The sequence below is a fragment of the Camellia sinensis genome, chromosome 10 (genome assembly GCF_055761805.1).
Source record: "Camellia sinensis isolate YWXY chromosome 10, ASM5576180v1, whole genome shotgun sequence".
NCBI classification, from domain to species: domain Eukaryota; kingdom Viridiplantae; phylum Streptophyta; class Magnoliopsida; order Ericales; family Theaceae; genus Camellia; species Camellia sinensis.
In genome coordinates, this window is record NC_138970.1 from 164,802,552 (window position 1) to 164,822,615 (window position 20,064).

At 36.4% G+C, this 20,064-nt stretch overlaps 1 protein-coding gene across 2 annotated transcripts; it reads left to right on the top strand.

Moving 5' to 3' along the window:
- Nucleotides 1–390: 390 nt before the first annotated feature.
- EMB2004 (RNI-like superfamily protein) lies at nt 391–19,790 on the top strand. 2 transcript variants are annotated; one of them, XM_028269435.2, is made up of 18 exons: nt 391–598; nt 723–1,005; nt 3,428–3,640; nt 3,781–3,839; nt 4,252–4,389; nt 6,238–6,312; nt 6,440–6,523; nt 6,636–6,697; nt 6,928–6,997; nt 16,988–17,063; nt 17,166–17,296; nt 18,400–18,459; nt 18,564–18,638; nt 18,734–18,838; nt 18,911–19,006; nt 19,088–19,168; nt 19,249–19,350; nt 19,688–19,790. In XM_028269435.2, the coding sequence occupies exons 1-18, from the start codon at nt 557–559 to the stop codon at nt 19,754–19,756; spliced, it is 1,821 nt and encodes a 606-aa protein (XP_028125236.2). In that variant the 5' UTR covers nt 391–556; the 3' UTR covers nt 19,757–19,790. The 2 variants fall into 2 exon arrangements, with proteins under 2 accessions (XP_028125236.2, XP_028125237.2); XM_028269436.2 differs by having other exon boundaries at nt 421–598; nt 741–1,005.
- Nucleotides 19,791–20,064: the final 274 nt, after the last annotated feature.

Here is a 20,064-nt window from a genome sequence, read left to right on the forward strand (position 1 = left end):
AAATGAAAGAGAGACCTTAGACTAATTTTCCCTAAAATAAACTAACATAGCTAATAAGATAATTTCACAACCATCAAATTAACTAAAAAAAAAAAAAACTATCATTCCAAACAAAAAATTTTCAGTCAAACTAAAATAGTCAAAAGTCAACTAAAATAATCTATTCTCAAACAGAGCGTTAAAGGTGATTTGGGATGCACTAAAAAAGTGCACTTATTTATTTTTTTATCTTTTTTAAGTCATATCACCTCTCTATTTTTTCTACATATTTTGCATAAAAATTCAAAAAACATATTTATTTAGATCATCCAAATAACCCCGTGATTTTGCCTTGTAGTAATTGGGCTGGGCTTGTTCAAAAAAAATCCCAAAGCAGCCCAACCCAATGTCATGTCTGAAAACCGAGAAGCCCATTACTCCATTCCTGTTCAGAATTAGACGAAGAATCAATCGCCGTTTTCTCTATCTTCTTCCTTCCCTCTTCTCCGCAACTCTCCAATTAGTCCCTGAAGATAACCAGTCTATGCTCTTCTAACTTCACTCTCTCTCTCTACCTATGGGCTCTACTTCCACACTCTCTCTCTACTCTCATCCAAAAGTACACACTCTCTCTCTCTCTCTCTCTCTCTCTCTCACACACACACACACACACACACACAGACACTGACACACTTATACATATATCGGAAACCCTAAGCTGATTGTTGTTTCTAATTCCTCAGATTTCCTTTCCTGCACAGCCTCTGAAGCGCGCACGCGAAGCTGTGGGCGGCGCAACGAACTATTGTGCGCCGGGGGTGCTGTTTCCTGCTACTCCACCATATATCAGTAGACGAAGGTGTTGGAGATCAAAAAGCTTAGTTGTAAGATCGGACGGTGGTCCGCGAAGGCCGGCGAGTAATCGGAGGGTTTACAAGCAGTCTCAGAGCCAAGCAGCTTCTTTTCCTGTAAAGGAGATTGCTTCCTTCATTGTTCCAGCTGGAGCTTTTGTTGCCATTACTTTTGGTATTGCTTTTGCCGCTTTTAATAACGTTTTCAATTTCCTATCTCACAAATTTATGTTTGGTTTGGTTTTGTGTTTGCAATTTAGAGTAATTTAATGATCAAGAACAGTGAAAGAGTTTAGGTAGTATATGGTTTACTGGAATGAAATGGAATGAGAATGATTGTTCCATCAAAATGTTTATTCCCATGTTTGGTTTGACTTACAAAAATAGTGACAAAATGCATTACAAATGGAATTGTCATTCACCATTTCAAGGGAATGGTTATTCCATATGAGAGCCTAAGGAATGATTATTCCATTCCACTTTTACTCATTCCAGTGAACCAAATGAAGCCTTCGGGTTTAGGGTTTAGGATTTAGGAACGGTGAAAGAGTTTGTAGCGCTTCAATTTAGTAATTCAATGGTTATTTATTGTGGCTACTGGTGAATTCAACTTAGGTATTGTATGTATAGGTTCTGTTTGGTGCAAACTTATTCTAACTGATAACTGATAATCTGTAAGTAGAATCTAAAAGAATCAATTTTCCAACTTCAAGAGAATAATTTTTTTTAGTTAATGTAAACCATTTTTGTCACATAAACTAATGATGCATGAAACACTTTTAGCTCAAATTTCCAAAATAAGAAAAACCATAAGCTGCACCAAACAAGGTAGTACTTTTGCAGTTACATGTTTCTATTTCTAAGCATTTCTAAATCCCGTGCCAATGCCGAAGCTTGAATTTTGTTTCATTTTCAATGTAGAGAAACTGAATGATCAGGAACAAGAAGTATACCTTTTTGATTGATTTTCAGTAGATTAAGGATTTTTTAAACTACAGGGTGAATTGGGTTAATATGTCATTGATTAAAAATATATTGCAATTATGTAGTTTGCATTGGGATGCCAATGTCAATGTTGTTGTGGGAGTTGGGTAGAAAAAGGGAACACAGTAATATGGGCCAATATTATAATTGAAATGAAAACTTTTTTCTTCTTCTTTGCTTAATTGTCACACTTACAAATGAGGTCACAATGTAGGAATGTTGCTTCACTGTAGAGGATGTTTTATAGAATTTTTAAGGTTTTGCTTATATGCTTGAGAAATCCATTAGCCTCATTGGAGCTACAACTCATTTATGTTGCTTTATTGGTTGCTTGACTATTTGGCTGAATTGTCAACCCAAAATATTGTGGAAACCACACTCAGGAAATGGAGAAAGTCTTTGAGGGTCATAGCCTTCAGAGTCCTTGAGCTCATATCCACTATAGCGTGTCGATTGATATCCGTATAGATAATATTCTTTTTACAAAATTCATTGTCTTGTGGTGATATTGCCACAGATTTCACTACTTTTAGCCATATATTTCTACATCAGTGGTTGATTTTTAAGAAATCTCTATCCATTTCTTCTATGATTTTATGCTTTGCAAGGATGACACATATAAATGATAAGTGATTCTATCTCGGTAACCATCTTGCTTGTGTTATTGTGTGCTGTTTGACATTGTACAATATTACTTCATTTTAGGCTCCCCTTGCCCCTTCCTTCCTTTCTTCCCTTGGGATAATTCCTTGTAGTATTTTTCGTCTTACTTTGGTCAAGAAATGCAAGTTGTCTACTTAAGCATGCTGCTATCCTCCTTTTTTCATGTGTGTGTGTGGCAAAGTTAGGATTTTCACTCAATGGGGTCAGCAACAACTACTAGTGAGTAATTCTACATTGACATTAACTTCACCACATAATAAAGATTTAACATGAGTGAAAAAAAGTATAAAAAGTAAAATCATGAAACAAATCTACTATAAATGGTAAATGAAGAGTTGATTTGATGAGACTAATACGTTGCCTTTCTCTACTACCCAGCAATTGAAAGTATGAACTAATTGAATCCATTTGAAGAAAATAATTTTGTTTTATTTTTTTTATTGGTATTCATAATAAAGAAAGAAAGATGATCACTACGGTGATTGTGGTCATTTTAATAACCACCATTGACATGGAATAGAATGGGAAACTTCAAATGCAAGAGACAAAAAGAATAAATAAATGGGCTTTTTGAATTTTATTAGGAACCCCCCTTAAAATAAATAAATAAAAATCCTTGGAAACTTACTTTATGTTTTATGAAACTACCTTACCAATTTAGATATTAGATAGAGATGGTGACTTCACCCCACTATTCTTTAGAATTCCGGTGGGGTCACGTGACTCCACTGATTTACATGTGGCTCCACCTCTACGAGTGTGTGTCTGTACTGGCTTCTACCCATCAACTTGATTTTCTACTCCATTTCACTGGAGATTTTTGATTCATTGTCATCCCAGTTATTGCCTGTGGCAAAATGGTTGTTTTTTATGTCAATGCAAGCACAAGTGTCTTGTCTGAAAAGATTAAAAATTCTCAGCGGGCACTAAGTTATTTCTTCAGGTGACAGTTCTATGGAAATTGGTGGAGAAAATCCTTCTTCCAAAACCACGAAGTTCTTCGTCTCTGGAAAACAAACCTTCTACACAAGGAATGAAGTGGTCCTTCTCTCCTGGCACAAATTTATTATCAGGTTTCGGTGCAAAGGTTGAGAGGGAGTCCAGACAAAGACTCAATGAATTGGCCAAAGAACTTAGAGCATTCCGAAGTGTTGACATGTCAGGTAACAGAGAAGTAAACTGTCATGTGAGATGTTTTACTACTTATACGAAGCAGTATCGCTACTTTCTGGCCGTAATGTGTTTTAAAAGTTCATGTCTTCTAATAACTGCTTGGGTTGACCATACTAGAAGGTTTTAGCAGGTATTAACTTTGGAGATGAAGGACTATTTTTTCTTGCCGAGAGCTTGGCATACAATCAGGTTCTTTTTTTTTTTTTCTTTATGCCTTTTTCTTTTTAAATTTTTTCCCCCTCCTGTTTGATGTTAGTAATATGGATACTTCATTTATGTTATTGTTATTAATTTGTTTGTAATTTTTTTGGACAATTAATTTCAGTAAGAATATATATATATATTATTAAGACCATTGAATAGCTGAATTCTATATGGGCCATGTACAGGTGGGCTATGCACAAGTGCGAATGGAGAAATATTTATATGGCCATATGGCACTGCCCCCTTGGCAGCTTTTTTTTTTTTTTTAAAAAAAAAAAGATTTACCTATAAAAAAAATAAATTTTGTATGTCTGCTTCCCATCTATGTTGTGAGAGTTCAGATTGTCTTGGTTCCCTTACAAATGTACCAAACATATTCTTAAATGTTGTTTTCCAGACTGCAGAGGAAGTAAATTTTGCTGCTAATGGAATAACTGCTACTGGATTGAAAGCCTTCGATGGTGTTCTTCAATCAAACATTGTACTGAATACTCTTGATCTATCTGGAAACCCCATTGGAGACGAGGGAGTTAAGGTCAGCTTCAATGCATTGTTCGTTTTAATCAATACAAGTGACTGAAATTTTAACATATCTATTGTCAGATGCCATGCTGCTTGAGTTGTGTGCATACAATTTCCTCAAATGCTTATGAAGTTATGGTGAGTGGATGCTTGCTTGGTGATTGTTAAACTGAAACACTACCCTTGGGTTTCAAGCAAGGTTGTCAAAATCAAGATCCTAAAATTGATTATAAATAAAAAATTATATTATGCGATAGCAGAAAATAAAACAAATGGTAATAAATAAATAAATAAATAACGGAGTTTTCGAATTTTGGAATACGCTTTAAAAGAAAATAAACGCCATGTATTGTTAAAGGATACATGAAAAGAAAAAAAAAAAAAAATTTGAGAGGAAGAAAATTAGAATGGAACATTAGTAGAAAAAGAGAAAAGAAGAGAATAGAAGAAATAAATAGATCTTGGTCTTTCGATTAAATGGAGAAAAGAAAGGGGGAAATGTTATTGAATGATCTACTATGCAATGAAGGAGAGATGGTTGATGAAGCGTATTTGGAAAATGGAGTGGGTTAGATAGGGAGATGGAAATGGAGATGAGATGCTCAAATTGCATCTATATCTTTTCAATTCTCAAATTTTGCTGAATTGCTGCAATGTTTGAATGTCAGTTGCTCTAATTTGTTTTTATCAGCATATTTGATTCAATGTGACTTATTTTTGTTTGGTTTGGACTTGGTGTATAATTGCTATTTATGCCACAAACATAAAAATATAAATAATAATAATAAAAATGCTTCACGTAGGATTGGAATCCAAATCAGGATTCCACAATCTAGCCACCAAAATTGTAAGATCCTACTTCCGAGGGATTTTCTAGGCAATCTAGATAAGGATTTAAACACATGGTTTCAAATAGACATTATTTTGGAAGATACAGATCTTACACTTTCTGTGGGTGGGTTAGATCCAGAGTTTTTCCTTTACTGTTGATGGATTTACATGGTTCATGAGTTTCCCTAACAAATGTGCATCAAGTAGGAAGTTGCTTAGTGGTAGTCTTGGTATAATAATTTAGCTGAGGCAAACTTAGAAGCTATGAAGCACAGGTACGGGTACGAGTATTGGTACTAGTACGATACGTGTATGTCGATACGGAAAATCCAAAAAAAGTAGGGTACGGGTATGACTTGGTATGTTTGTACAAAAATATTTACTTTTAATTTGGATTAATGCAAAAATTGATTAAATAGTTTAATTTGTTAAGATTCAATCTACAATTAACATTTAATGCCAAAAATAAAGGTATAAGTCAAAATTAAATATTATTATATTAAATAACTTACAAACCATAGCTTAATTTTGAAATCATGCCAAGCATAAAACTAAAAATAAAAAAGAAGTCTAGTGAAAGGAATTTTGTCTTTGTAGTAGAAAAAAAATATTATTTTGACTGAGGTATGGTATGACTTGGGTATATATTAGGTATGTATGGATACGCCAAAAATAAAAAAAAAAAAAAATTGAGTACGTGTTTCGTGTACCAGCAGAAGCACCATATGAAATATCATATGCCGATAAGTACCTGGTACGGGTGTGGGTACGGGTACGGGTACGGGTACGGCATATTTTTCAAAGTATTCATGCTTAATAGCGTAGAAGATAATTCAGTCTCCATCTTCAACTTTTGTTGTCCGTTCCATCTACCCCTTCACATGATCATTGGCTAAAAATAAAATTGGTCACTTTAAAATTCCTCTTGAGCTGGCAATTGTATTGTCTCTCATCTCTCAATTGTTTTGACTGTACCAAGTCCTTACATTTTGAGGCTTATTTTTGTAATATAAGGTTTTCTTCTTCACAGTGCCTATGTGACACACTGGTAGATAATGCTGGGATTCAGAAGCTCCAGCTGAACAGCACAAACTTGGGTGATGAGGTTAGTTTACTTTTTGAATTGAAGTAGTACTCTGCTGCTTACAATCACATTCCTTCAAAATTTTGAGGATTATCCAAACGTCCCTCTTTGGTAGTGCCTTCAATAATCAGCTCACTTTTCTGTGCAGGGAGCGAAGGCTATTGCTGAGATGCTGAAGAAAAATTCAAGTTTACGCGTTCTTGAACTTAATAATAATGTCATTGATTATTCTGTATGCAGATCAAATTTGACTATTTTAATTTATGTTATTCAAGCTTCACCTAAAATTAGCTCAATTTGCATAATTGATTCTACTTTGTTTTGTATTTTGGAAATGGAGGTAGGGATTTACAAGTATTGCTGGAGCACTCCTGGAAAATAATACTATACAGATTCTGTCTTTAAAGTGAGTAAAAGTTCTATATTTGTATCTTCTTTCTACTTCTATGATGATGCAATCTTTGGTGTACCTATGTGATTACCTTATGTGTGAATTGGCATTGTATATTGTACACAATTTCTCCCAAAACATATGATTCTGCTTCTAGCAGTGTGCTTTCCTTCCTCTCTCTTTTGTTTGTTTGTTTGTTTGTTTGTTTGTGTGTGGTATTTATGTGGCATTTTGTTATTGTTAAGTGGCAACTATGGTGGTGCTTTGGGGGCTGCTGCTCTGGCTAAAGGGCTGGAGAGAAACAAATCTTTGAGGGTACATTTCTTACTTATATTTTCCCCATGTCTTTATTTTCTACATGCATTAAAATTCAAGTATCACGTAGATTTTTCCAGATTACTTTGTAACCGTGATGGGCAAAATCTGTTCTTATAGCTTGGTAAAATACATCTAATGGGAATGTTATAATGAGGATTTTTCTTTGGAGAAAAAAGCTAGTGTATCAAGAAGTATCTTAAGTTATAGCTAGAAATATCATAAATCAAGGAAGCTAAAGCTGAATTAAGTCTTAATAAGAGGATAACTTAATTAGTTAATTACATAGATGTTCCTTGTGACCTCTTTAAGCTTGGTGTGCTAATTGATCTCTTGTTTTCATTTGACTATAAATATTTGAAAATTCTACTTTAGTAGTATAGATAGATTGAAGATGGTTTCTTCATTAACAACATATAGTTGCAAATATTGCAGTGACTTCATAGAATTTGGCATCATTTCTTTAATTTATTTAAGTTATTCCAATATAAAGCAATGTTATTGTAGACCATTTATATCCATATGTAGTCAAGAGAGATATTAAGGGTATGTTTGGTTTGGCTTTGTAGAGTGATTTTGGGAAATTTTTTTTAAAAAGCTTGCTTGGTTTGTAATTTTTCCAAAATAATTTTCAAAATCACTTTCTCTCTCTTACACACCAATCAATCACTTTTTCTCTCTCCTCTCTCCTCTCTCCTTCTCAATCACTTTTTCTCTCACACACATCTACTCAATTACAACAAAATATCAAATCATTCTAAACTCCCAAACTCCAAAATTACTTTCAAAATACACAACCAAACAAATCAAAAAAAATTTTAAGCTCTCTTCCCAAAACAATTTTTAAAAACTACTCTCTCAAAACCAAACCAAACATACCCTAATTATTTCCCTCAATGGGATTTGTTACACTTTTTCACGATCTAATGAAGCTTCTCTCGATGAACTCCTTGGATCATCTGAATATTCTCATAAGCATTATCATCATGGTTGGAAAGTTCTCTATGTCATATAATTTCAATTATATCTTTTATTATGTGTATGTTGGTATGTGGGTCTAGATTTCCTGTTTCTCCACAACATCATCTCTGTGAAATTGGGACCTACATGTCAGCCTCATAAGGTGACATGTGAACCAATCAGAAATCTTCATGTGCTCCCCTGTAAGGTTGAGCCACGCCTGACAAATCTAATGTACACAGTGCCTTAGCCTTGAGCCTAGGTGTTGAGGGACAATCTCAGAGGCACCAGTTAGTCTGCTAGATGCTAAGAAGTATGGACACGGACACGAACACGAACACGAACACGAACACATGACACGATACAGACACGTGAACACGTTAATTTTCAAAAAAATGTAGGACACGACACGTTGGGGACACATTCAAAACATATATTTTTATATTTTTATTATATGTATATTTTAAAATATTTAATATGTATTTTATGTTTAACATTTAATTTTATCAAATTTATCAATCTTAGGTATTCTATTTTAGTAAAAAAATTAAAAATTTTAATTTTTTTTTGAAAAAAATAGTACTTAGCATGTCCCTTGAGTGTCCTTAGCGTGTCCCAACGTGTCCGCAGCATGCCCAAAGTGTCCTAGCGTGTCCGATACATGTCTGCAGCGTGTCCGGCACATGTCCGTGTCCAACACCTATACGCTACTTCCGGAGAGGTGTCCGTGCTTCATTGGTTAGATGAGGTTAAAGCATCCCTCATCCTGGCCAAGTGAATCTCTACTCAAGTGCATCACCTTTCATGCTCACAATGACATGCTTGGTAACCCCTGGCCTTGTCGAGCAATCCTCTACTCGAGTATGTCCCTCCTACACCTCTATCCTTTATCTCCAATGCAATCTTCGAAAGGCACCCTGTTGCTCTCACGTCATCCTAGATTGGGAGCGGGGGCCTAGAAATCTTCTCCAGGTTGGTGTCATGGTAATGGGGCATCTGATTGATCCCCTGACCTTTGTACAAGACCTCTTGGATATGTGGCTCAACAGCTATAATTGAGGGTTCATGAAGGTGCTCGTCACATTCTGTTCAGGGACTTGAACCTTGACTAGGCATTTATCAGTCATTATGGCCTTTGAGGTTTTCAGTAGGGGTGGTCGTGGGTTGGTTGCGGCCACGGAACCTTTAATCCACCATCCGTCCGCCGGATTGGTGGATTGGAGAAAATCCATCCGCATTCGTCAGCCAATCCGACGGATGCGGATTGAGCGGATTGACGGATGGATGCGAATTGGTTTGGCGGTTTAAAGTTTTACTAATTTTTCACATAATTTAACATGTGCACTTCCTAAAAAAATAACTAAATAAATGTGCACTTAATTCCTCAACTACCACTTATGTGCAATGCATACATAAACACTGCAGTGGGCAAAACAAACACATATAGTCATATACAACAAAAACAAACAAACATAATTGGTGTGTTGTGCATGCATAATAATAGACAGGGCTGATCAATCCGCCAATACTGTGTGTGTGCTGTGTGCGCTAAAGACAAACAAACAGTGTGTGCATTGCACATAGGTGGGCACAACCTGCTCAGTGTGTGTGCCAAAGACAAACAAACAGTGTGTGCATATACAAAAACAACCTGCTCAGATTCAGATTCAGATTCAAATTCAAACAAACAAACAACTTGGACAGTGGGCGCAACAACGCAGCATAAATTTTCAACATACAACTATCCAAAATAAAGTATTACAATCATCCAAAATAAAATATTACAGTCATCCAAAAAATTTAAAATGTCTTAATACAATCATCCAAAATAAAGTATTATAGTCATCCAAAGAAAGTACCAACCAATAGTCATATTTTCAAAACAACTTAAAAAGAAACAATAAAACCATTGATTTCTTTGAGCTAAACCATGAGCCATGAGCCCAACCTGCATAACAAAAAAATGAAATTATTTAATAAGGAAAATACTAAAAAGTTTTAAACTTAAAACAAGTAAATAATACAACAAAAACATGTGAAGTAAACATAATATAACAAAGGGGAAGTATTTTACTAATGATATTAAACTTCAATATAACTACTTTTCGGATTTGGACTTGAACATGAACTTGATTCCGAAACAACTACACATAAAACATAATACAACAAAAATATGTGAAGTGAAGATAATGAATTTTGAATAATACAAAATAAATGAAATTTAAAACAAAATAAATCATTGTATATATATATTATCCGAATCATATTGTTGTTCAAATTCTTCAACATTATCCATTGCTTGTCGAAGGCATATTGAAATGTTACTTTGAAGCCAATTTTGTGTACAAACAAGAACCTCCACCATCTTGGCAGCAAGTGAACTACGAAATAGATCAAGTATACGACCTCTTGTGCTAAAAGCCGACTCAGAAGCAACAGTGGAGATTGGCATTGCCAACACATCTCGTGCTATAAGTGATAATATTTTATACTTTGTTGTATTAACCTTCTGCCTATGAAGCATGGACACGTCAAATTTGATGCCGTGGCAGTGTCAGTCACGGCGACATGCTGGGGACATGCGTGTCCACCAAATCTGGACACGCGTGTCCAAATCTGGACAAACAGAAGAGAAGACGAAGAGTAAAGGAGAAGAGAAAGAAACCTGGTCGGCGAGAGGATCCTGATCGGCGACTTTGAACCCAGTCGACTTCGATGACCTAGAAAAAAAATCGACTTCGATGACCTTTGAACCAGTCGAACCAGTCGACTTCGATGACCTTCGAACTAGTCGAACCAGTCGATGACCTCCATCCAGTCGCGTCTCTCACTCGATCGCCTCTTCGACCAGATTGCGTCTCTCGCCTTTTCGTCTTCTCGCTCTCTCTCCCTCTCTCTCTCTCGCCTTTTCGCCTTCGCTCTCTCTCTCTCTCTCTCTCTCTCTCGCCTTTTGGCCTCCTCTGTCTTATCTTATACATATAAGTGTACAGAACATATAAGATATAAAACTTATAACATATAAGATATGATACTTATAATATATATAATATATAATACTTATATTATAGCACATATTTTGTATTTTATATATTTATACATATTAATAAAAAAAATACATATATAATATAAAATAAAATAAAATAAATTAATAAAAACACATTATTTAAAAAATAAATTAAATAATTAATATGTATTAAAATAAAAATATTTATAAAAAAAAATTTTGCCGTGTCCCCCGCCGTGGTCGTGTCCGTGTCCTCATTTTTTGGAAATTACTGTATCCCATGTCCGTGTCCGTGTCCGTGTCCGTGTCCGTGCTTCATGGCCTTCCACCACTCTAAGTAGGGATGGCAATTTGAAACCGGCCCGACGGGGACCCGACCCCCCGACCCCGATTAAAGCGGTTTTCCCCCGAAAAATATCCCCTACGGGCCGGGGATGGTACTCAAAAATAAATCCCCGATGATTTTCTGGCCGGGGACGGTGATATATTTTTCACCCCCGACCCCGGCCCCGACCCCGTCCCCGTTAGCCCCCGAATCAAACTTAATATATATATATGCCCCTTAATAGTTTAATATATAATACAACCCTCTGTTCTGTCCCTCTCTCTCTCACTCTCTCTCTTCCCTCTGCACTCTCTCAGTCTCGCACCTCTCCTCTCTCTCACTCTCGCATCGCACCTCTCATCTCCGCCTCCTCAACGCAGCTGTCACTGTCCGCGACGCCGGAGTCGCTGTCTACCTTGCCGTCGTCTCCGCCATTCGTCTCCTCCTCAGCGCAGCCTTCACCTCCGTCAACTCTTTCGTTCGCTCCACCTCCATCGCTGCCCTCTCTCAGATCTGTGTTGATCTCGTCCGATCTACGCCGATCAGCTGTTCGTCGCCGCCGATCAGCCGATCTACGCCGATCTCCACCGTCGTCCTCTCTCTCTGTGTGTACATGTATGTGTATGTCTCTGTGTGTATGTATAATGTATGTGTGTGCTTGTGAATGTATACATGTGAGTATGTATGTATGTATTTGTTGAATGTTGTTGAATGTCTCTGTGTTGAATGTATACATGTGAGTATGTCTCTGTGTTGAATGTTGAAACGGATTTGGATCGGGGAACTTTCGGGGTCGGGGAAGCCCGATCCCCGTTGGGGGTGGGGACGGGGACCGTTATAGGTTCCCCGTCGGGGATCGGGGCCGGGGACGGGGAAGTTTTGGCCATCGGGGGTCGGGGACGGGGAGTGGGATCCTCGGCCCTGCCCCGCCCCGTTGCCATTCCTAACTCTAAGATATCAAATTGAGCATTTTTCCCACCTTTTTCAATATCCTCCAAATACTTGTCCAATTCCGACATACTCCCACTATTACAAAATTGCCCCTCCAAGAATGAGTTAAATTGAGAGTTCATAATAGAATGTGGATCATTTTCATCTATCACCGTATCTATTGTTTTATTTACATCGGAGACATGCACATTTGTTGAATCAAGTGTGGCATAATGATCATACAATTGACTCAAACAATGTTTCACCTTGTCTAACATTTTTTTCACTTTCACCGCATCCCCACCAAAAATTGTTGAAAAATAAAATTGCAAGTATGTCATTTTCCTTCGAGGATCAAGCACAACCGCAACCGCAACATACAAAAGGAGATTGATTTTATCTCCATTTCCCCAATACTTGTCAAACTTCTCTTTCATTTTCTTTGCCATTGAAGACAAAATAGGATCATTGTCTTTGATTAATTGTCCAATCATGTTTTCAATGACATAAATTTCCGTGTAGAATATATTTGAAGTAACAAATGAAGACTCAGAAAATCTCTTTGTTGCATTGTAGAACATTTTAAGAAATTTCAAAAATACCCTGCAATTATCCCAATTCTCGGTTGTAGGCATCACTCTCCTCTCACCCCCTTCATTATTCAAAAAATAGTGTTTATAATTGTAGTCTTTCTCACTCATTCTTTGAAAAGTACTCTCAAATTTTTCCGCCGCCTCCAACGTAAGATATGTGGAATTCTACCGTGTTGGCACATCTAAGCACAAGAGACTCTTACTTTATCATTTTTCAAACTTTCCACATACTTTTTGAAAGTGTTAAGGCTGTTTGGAGAAGACCTCACATATCTCACTGTATGCCTTTTCATTCGCTATGCAAGACTCAAGATCCTTCAATCCATCACTAACAATGAGATTTAGAATATGCGCACAAAAACGCATATGTAAAAACTCATGACCCAAGACAGTTCCCATCCACAGTTTTGTGGTTCGTTTCAAGAATCTAATGGTTAGATTATTAGAACTCGCATTGTCAACAGTTAAGGTAAAAAGGCCATCAATGTCCCACTCTTTTAAGAGTGCCTCAATTTTTTCCCCAAGAGTTTCTCTTTTGTGGTCTTCAACTTGACAAAAATTAATGATCCTCTTTTATAACTTCCAATCATCATCAATGAAATGTGTTGTTAGACACATGTAACACAAATTTTGTATGGAAGTCCATGTGCCTGTGGTAAAGCAAATTCTACGCCCCTTCACAAGTTTCTTCAACCTCTCTCTTTCATTAGTGTATATGTCTATAATTTCCCTGCCAACAGTATGTTGAGATGGGATCTTGAACTTGGGTTGCATAACATTACAAAACCTTTTAAAACCAACCCTATCCACAAATTTAAAGGGCAATTCATTAATTACTATCATCTCGGCAAGATACCTCCTACCAACTTCTACAGAAAATGATGTAGCCACAACATCAACACCACCCTCCCCACCAACTTGCTTTGGTTTAAATTCTAATGTTTGTTGCCCTTGAGTATCCCTGTATGGATACTTTGTACAATTTTTCAAATAAGTTAATAAATTACTTGTTCCATGACTTTTAGAGCTTGCCATATATTCTTTCTTACAATACTTGCACATAGCCTTATCTTTCCCATCAATACCCTTAGGCCAAGTTTGGCAACTCTGAAAAAAGCTAAAAAGTTAAAAAGTTATCACTATTCACCAAAAGTCAAAAATTACGGCTGCACAACTCTCAATCCTAATTTTCCCCTACACACTAATTTATATAATTTTTTAATACACATTTTCCCATAAAAAGTCAAAAAGTTAACCCAAACATCGATATTTTTTTCCTCAATTTTTTAGTCCAAAAAGATAAAAAGTGTACTTATTTAGGACACCCCAAACAACCCCTAATCTTTTCAAAATGACCCAAAGCCTTTGATTGTGTTCTCCCACCACTACTACTTTTGGCCAAGGGTGGTCTAGGAGGGGGAGCAATAGGTTGGGTAGAGGGGTCAATAGAAGATGATTCAGGCTTAACATTAGGATTAACAAAAAATGTTTTTCCACTTGGAGGATCCATGACCAAAAAATTATCAAATAAATTGCCAAAAACCAAACATAGAACAGGAGAGAGAATGAATAACAAGTCAAACATTACTACTTAGCAACTACTTAGCAACTCATACAATGTTAACTCAGTAAGCCTACTTTATACACTGAAAGTTCATTCAGACTTCTATATCTAGTAACTGAGTTTGTTACATTGATCATGCATTGACAAGATTGGTAGCAGAATCAGGTGTAGTAATTTCAAACTGAGTGTCTTGCAATTGAAAACGTTATAACCCCTTTAAATTTGCTGTCACTTTCGGCTTGTAATTTCATATCAAAATCTATTAAACCCCTTGGTTATAAAGTTTGTTTGATTATCAATTCTCTCCAAGCTTAACTATTGAGAAATAAGATAAACTAGGCATATAATGTGCAATTCATTCAGTTTTGTTGTTAGAGGAAGGAGTAATTTTAATATTTATATTCTCGACATATTCCCTCACATGTGACCACTGACCAGATTTTCTTTCAAAAACAGGTTAAATATGAATAAATATTAGGTCACTTAATTAGTTACTTAAGACTCACTAAGAATATCTCCAAAGGCTCTAATTTTTCAAATACTAGTAAAATAAAACCTCATTTTCATGCCAAACCTTAGTCCTAAAATTATCTTGGGCACTAAATGACATAAATTAAACCCAAGACCCCTTGAACTAGGGCTATGAGACCATGTTTAATCACCAATTCTCTAAACAATTTAAGCTGTTAAAAAATAAATACAACAATGAATATCAAGCTAATCAATCTCAACACCACTTAATTATAAGCTTCTTCACACTGTGTGTAGAACCTCTAAGCAAAAACTATAATGAATATCAAGCTAAGCAAAAACTATAATTATAATTAAAACCAGAAATAAAAATAACTATAATTATAAGCTCATGCTTCATTCAGTTTTTCCATTTTTTATTCACAAATTTATCTACAAATTCAATATTCAAACACAGTTAACAAATTCAATATTCAACACAGATTGCCTACAATGGAAAGTTACACCATTTTTTCTAGTTTATCCACTTGACATTGTTAAAAAAAAAAAAAAACCAAAAAAAAAACCAAAAACAGATTCAGTTACACCATTTTTCCCTCTCTGTGAGCTTCTTCAGATTGCAAACAGATTCAATGTTGCATAATACAAAAAATTGTTGTATGGAGAGTGAAAGAAAAGAGGAAACTTACACTGTGTAGAACCTCTCTCTTCCACTGGTTTCACTTCAGAACTGCAACAAACTAGAACCAAAAAAAAAAAAAAAAAAGGAAAAATAAGAACGAACAGATTGCAGAACAAAAAAAAAATTACATAATAGATTACGAACAGATTGTAGAAAATAAGAACTTCAGAGGTTGTCGAAGTCCGAAAAAAAAAGAAAATTACAGAACGAATAGATTAGAGAATGAGGAGAATTAAGAGAAGAAGAGGAAAGAAGAAGAGAAGACAATACCTCACCACCACACCACGATCGCTGATCCTCTTTCAGGTCGAAGAATGCCAATGGGTTAGGGTTTTAATATGAGATTCTCAAAAAAGGGCTGATGAGGGCGTACAAACCCAAAAAAGAAGGGGCAAATCGTCGATCGCCGATGGCTTTTTCAGTGTAGATCGTTGCTTGATCGTTGTTGCCATCGGTATGGGTAGGGTTCTAGGGGGGGGGGGGAGAGAGAGAGAGAGAGAGAGAGAGTATCGAAGAAGATGAATGAATTAGGTTAGGTTAGGTTAGGTTAGTGTGGTGAGATCAGAAGAAGGGGGGGAAATAAAAAATATATATATATATATATATAAAAGGACAAAAACGGGGGGGTCGAGTTTATTGGGTAAAGAGGCGGGTCAACTGCAACCCGAACCGAACCCGGGAAAAGCTTAAAAAATGGCCCCGCACTCGCCCTCCACGTGTCACGCATCCATCCAAAGGGGCTCGTGCCGGGCCGGGTCGGGCGGGTCGGTGCATCCGTTGATCAGCCCTAGTTTTCAGCACCATTTCCAATAGCAGTTGTTGCCTTCAAGATGTTAGGCCACAGAGGATGAGCCACCGATCCTTTTGTCCACACTCGAGCATGTTTAATTGTGTACTCAGGTGAGTTGGCCTCCATGGTCTAATTTATCTATAAATAAGAGGTCCTACCTCTATGCTTGCAGTTGCAGTGCTCTTCTCTCCCGCTTCAAGTCCCACCCCTTCCACCACTGTGATCTCTCGCCATCTCAGTGCCTACTATTTCTTCCAGAAGGCTTCACAATCAGCTTACCCACCCTCCATTATCCACAGTTTGCATTCAGTATGCATTTTTCTTCTCTTTCTGTTCGTAGTGATAAACTAATGGTAATTTCTGGAAACATAAAATTGAGAAATCATGTTGAAATTTTATTGATGATGGAAGCACTCTCTTCAGTCACAGAACATGAAATTGTCATCAGTATTTCTCAGTCTTACTAACTAAAGCTATCATTTTTCAACATTTTCCCTTGCTGATCTGCTTGTGCCACAGAAACAACTTGTCTAGTTATGAGCTTACAGTAAATAAATTTGTCGTTCCCTTCTCATGACTAGTGGGATTTATTGATAAATTATACATTCTGGAATGCTTTTTGCATGAAAATTCTATTGGAGGTCAGATTTATTGTTGAATTATTTGTTCAGGAACTCATTTTGCATGGAAATTCAATTGGAGATGAAGGTGTTCGCGCTCTTATGTCTGGTTTGTCTTCACATAAAGGTTTGCCTTTGTATGAACTTCATTCTGGTAAAGACATTTCAAATGTCATTATTTGTGCTTCTAAAAATTGCAGTTAATCTGACATTCATAACTGCTCTTTAGGGAGACTTCAACACCTAGACATTGGAAACAATTCAATTAGCTCAAAAGGTGCCTATCATGTTGCTGAATATATCAAGAGAACCAAGAGCTTAGTATGGTTGAACATGTACATGAATGATATTGGAGATGAGGTATTGCAATCCTCATTGTTGACCACTTTTGTAGTATAATTATGAATTTTGTAAAGTAATCCTTTATCTTTGATCTTCTTTTTGGTTTGCAAATTCACTTGAGGGTCTTGTTCCATTCAGTCATGTATCAAGATAAACAATAAATCGTCCTCTTTAATTGGGACTTTTATCTGGTTCTCTTAAGTAGATTGTACCACAGGTATATTCGACTTTTACGTGTTGCTGATTTTATGATTCCTTTTCTCTTAATAAGAGTAAAAAGAAAAAAAGAACAGGAACCAACCTTGGTTTTATGAGATTTATATACCAAAGAAAGCAGGGGAACCACAAGTACTGAAGCCCCCAAATCTTAACATACCAATCCAATTAGCTTACGTCTCTAGGTTGCATTGCCAGTTGTGGTTGTTGATAAGACAAGGGAAATGCCAAAATTGACAGGTTGAGGCATTGAGGAAATACATGATAGCCTATTGTTTAAAAGAAAGTATGGTATACAATAGAGTAGGAAGGCAAAAGAGGATTCATGTAGTTGGCCCAAATACTTTGGCAACATTTTCCTCGTCTTTCTTTATGTTTTCAATTGGTTAATCAAGGCTTTGTTGGGTACTTAGAAAGATCAAGGAATGCTTAGGAAAATTCTCGACAATGCTTACCGTAGCTTCCTTTCTAGGCGCAATTTTGGGCATTTTCCTTTCCTTGCCTAGCTTCTTAAGTTTCAAATGAGATCAAGTAGATTGTGGTATTCCTGAAAAGAAACTGAAATCATACTATTAAAGGCCATTTTAAATTATTGATTATTTTTTCTTTCGTAACTTCTGAGCATGCAAACTGTGCACTGAAAATTTTGAAGTATTTTATATTGGATTGTAAGATGGAGGTCACTCCTTTTTTAAGTGGTCAGTTTAGATTTCCTCAGGATGAAATTTGTGTGTCTATAGAAGTGATTCAACCAAACTGCTCAAATTGTTGCAGACCCATGTTCTTCATCAAATATTTGTAAATGTCATGGTCTAGCTAGTCGGATTAGTTCAGTTTTAGACCCATGCCTTCAGTCAAATACTTGCGTGACTTGCTTATTGATTTTTTGTCCTAAAATCCTTCAGGGAGCAGAGAAAATCGCTGAGGCTTTGAAGCAGAACCGAACAGTAACAAACATAGATCTGGTGAGAATTGAGGGTTTCATCTTTATTGAAAGCAAACTTTTGATTTTCAGAAATAAAATTCAACGACCCAACTTCTAAAACACTGAATGGGGAGGACTTTGTAGGGGGGGAACAACATCCATGCAAAGGGGGCCAGTGACATAGCTCAAGTTCTCAAAGATAATTCTGTCATTACCAGTGTGAGTGTTCCAATAGCATTCTGCTTTTTCTACCTTTTCTTGTATTTCACTTTTGCAAACAGCGGTAAACAGCTCTCTCTCTCTCTCTGTGACAGTTGGAAATTGGTTACAATCCAATTGGACCAAATGGAGCAAAAGCTTTATCTGAAGTTCTTAAGTTTCATGGAAATATAAAGACCCTCAGTCTTGGTTGGTGTCAGGTAATTTCTAGATTATGACTGCCTGCATCGTGTTGTATTAGTTTCTGAATATGATATGGGAATATTTTGCAGATAGGAGCAACGGGTGCAGAGTTCATAGCTGACACTCTGAAATACAACTCTACCATATCAACTCTGGACTTGCGAGCCAATGGACTTCGAGATGTTGTTTGTTTCTGTAGATAATGATGTATAACATTCAACGACATCCGCAACATATTGACTGCTCTGATTCGTGTGTTTTTGCAGGGTGCCATCCGTCTGGCTCAAAGCTTGAAAGTGGTCAATGAAGCTTTGACTACCCTCAATTTAGGGTTTAATGAAATACGAGTATGGAATTGTTTACCCTTTCAATTTTTTGTTCAAATTAATTAGCTTGTTAAACCCTTTCACTTCGGTTCTGCATACAGGACGAAGGGGCCTTTGCCATTGCCCAAGCACTGAAAGCTAATGAGGATGTGAGAATCACAAGTCTAAATCTTGCCAGCAACTTCCTTACCAAATTGGGACAGGTTTTTCTGTTTTGTTTTGTATTGTTTTGTTTTGTTTTTTTTTGACGTGCTTTTCCTTGTTCATTTCCCTTTTTGTCATTTTTTAACTCCTCCCAGCCTGGCCCGAGACACTTATCACCCCTGGGGAAATTTTATTTTATTTTTAAGAAAAAAAGAAAAGAAGAAAAGAAACCCAAATGCCCCATTGCGTAGAGCTAGAGGCGACAGATACTCGTGGCCAAGTGGCTGGAATATGGATTATGGCTCGTCGAGTTTTTTCATTTTTCTTCTTTTCTTTGGTGGTGTGATGATTTTAGTGTACTGCTATATCTAAAATAAAGTTGAACATATCATGCAGAGTGCTCTAACAGATGCAAGAGACCATGTATACGAGATGACTGAAAAAGAAGTCAGCGTTTTTTTCTGAACAGTTTCAATGAAATGAATTCAATATGTTGGAACCAGGCTATTCTTTTTTTTCATTCTTCTTCGGGCTAGTGTTACCTTGTTAATTTATTATTTGGCATCCATCAACTGAGAGAACACGAGAAATTTTGGCGGTGAAAGATCGTAGTTAGCTCAATGATAGCTTTTTTTTTTTGTTTTTTGTTTTTTGTTTTTAGTGATATTGATGCAGGTTAAAATTAGTTTTTGATCTTTATTACATTTAGCGTGCTGATGATGTAAAGCAATTATCAGCTGATGGTTGTTCAAATTATTCAGTTTGGTTCTATA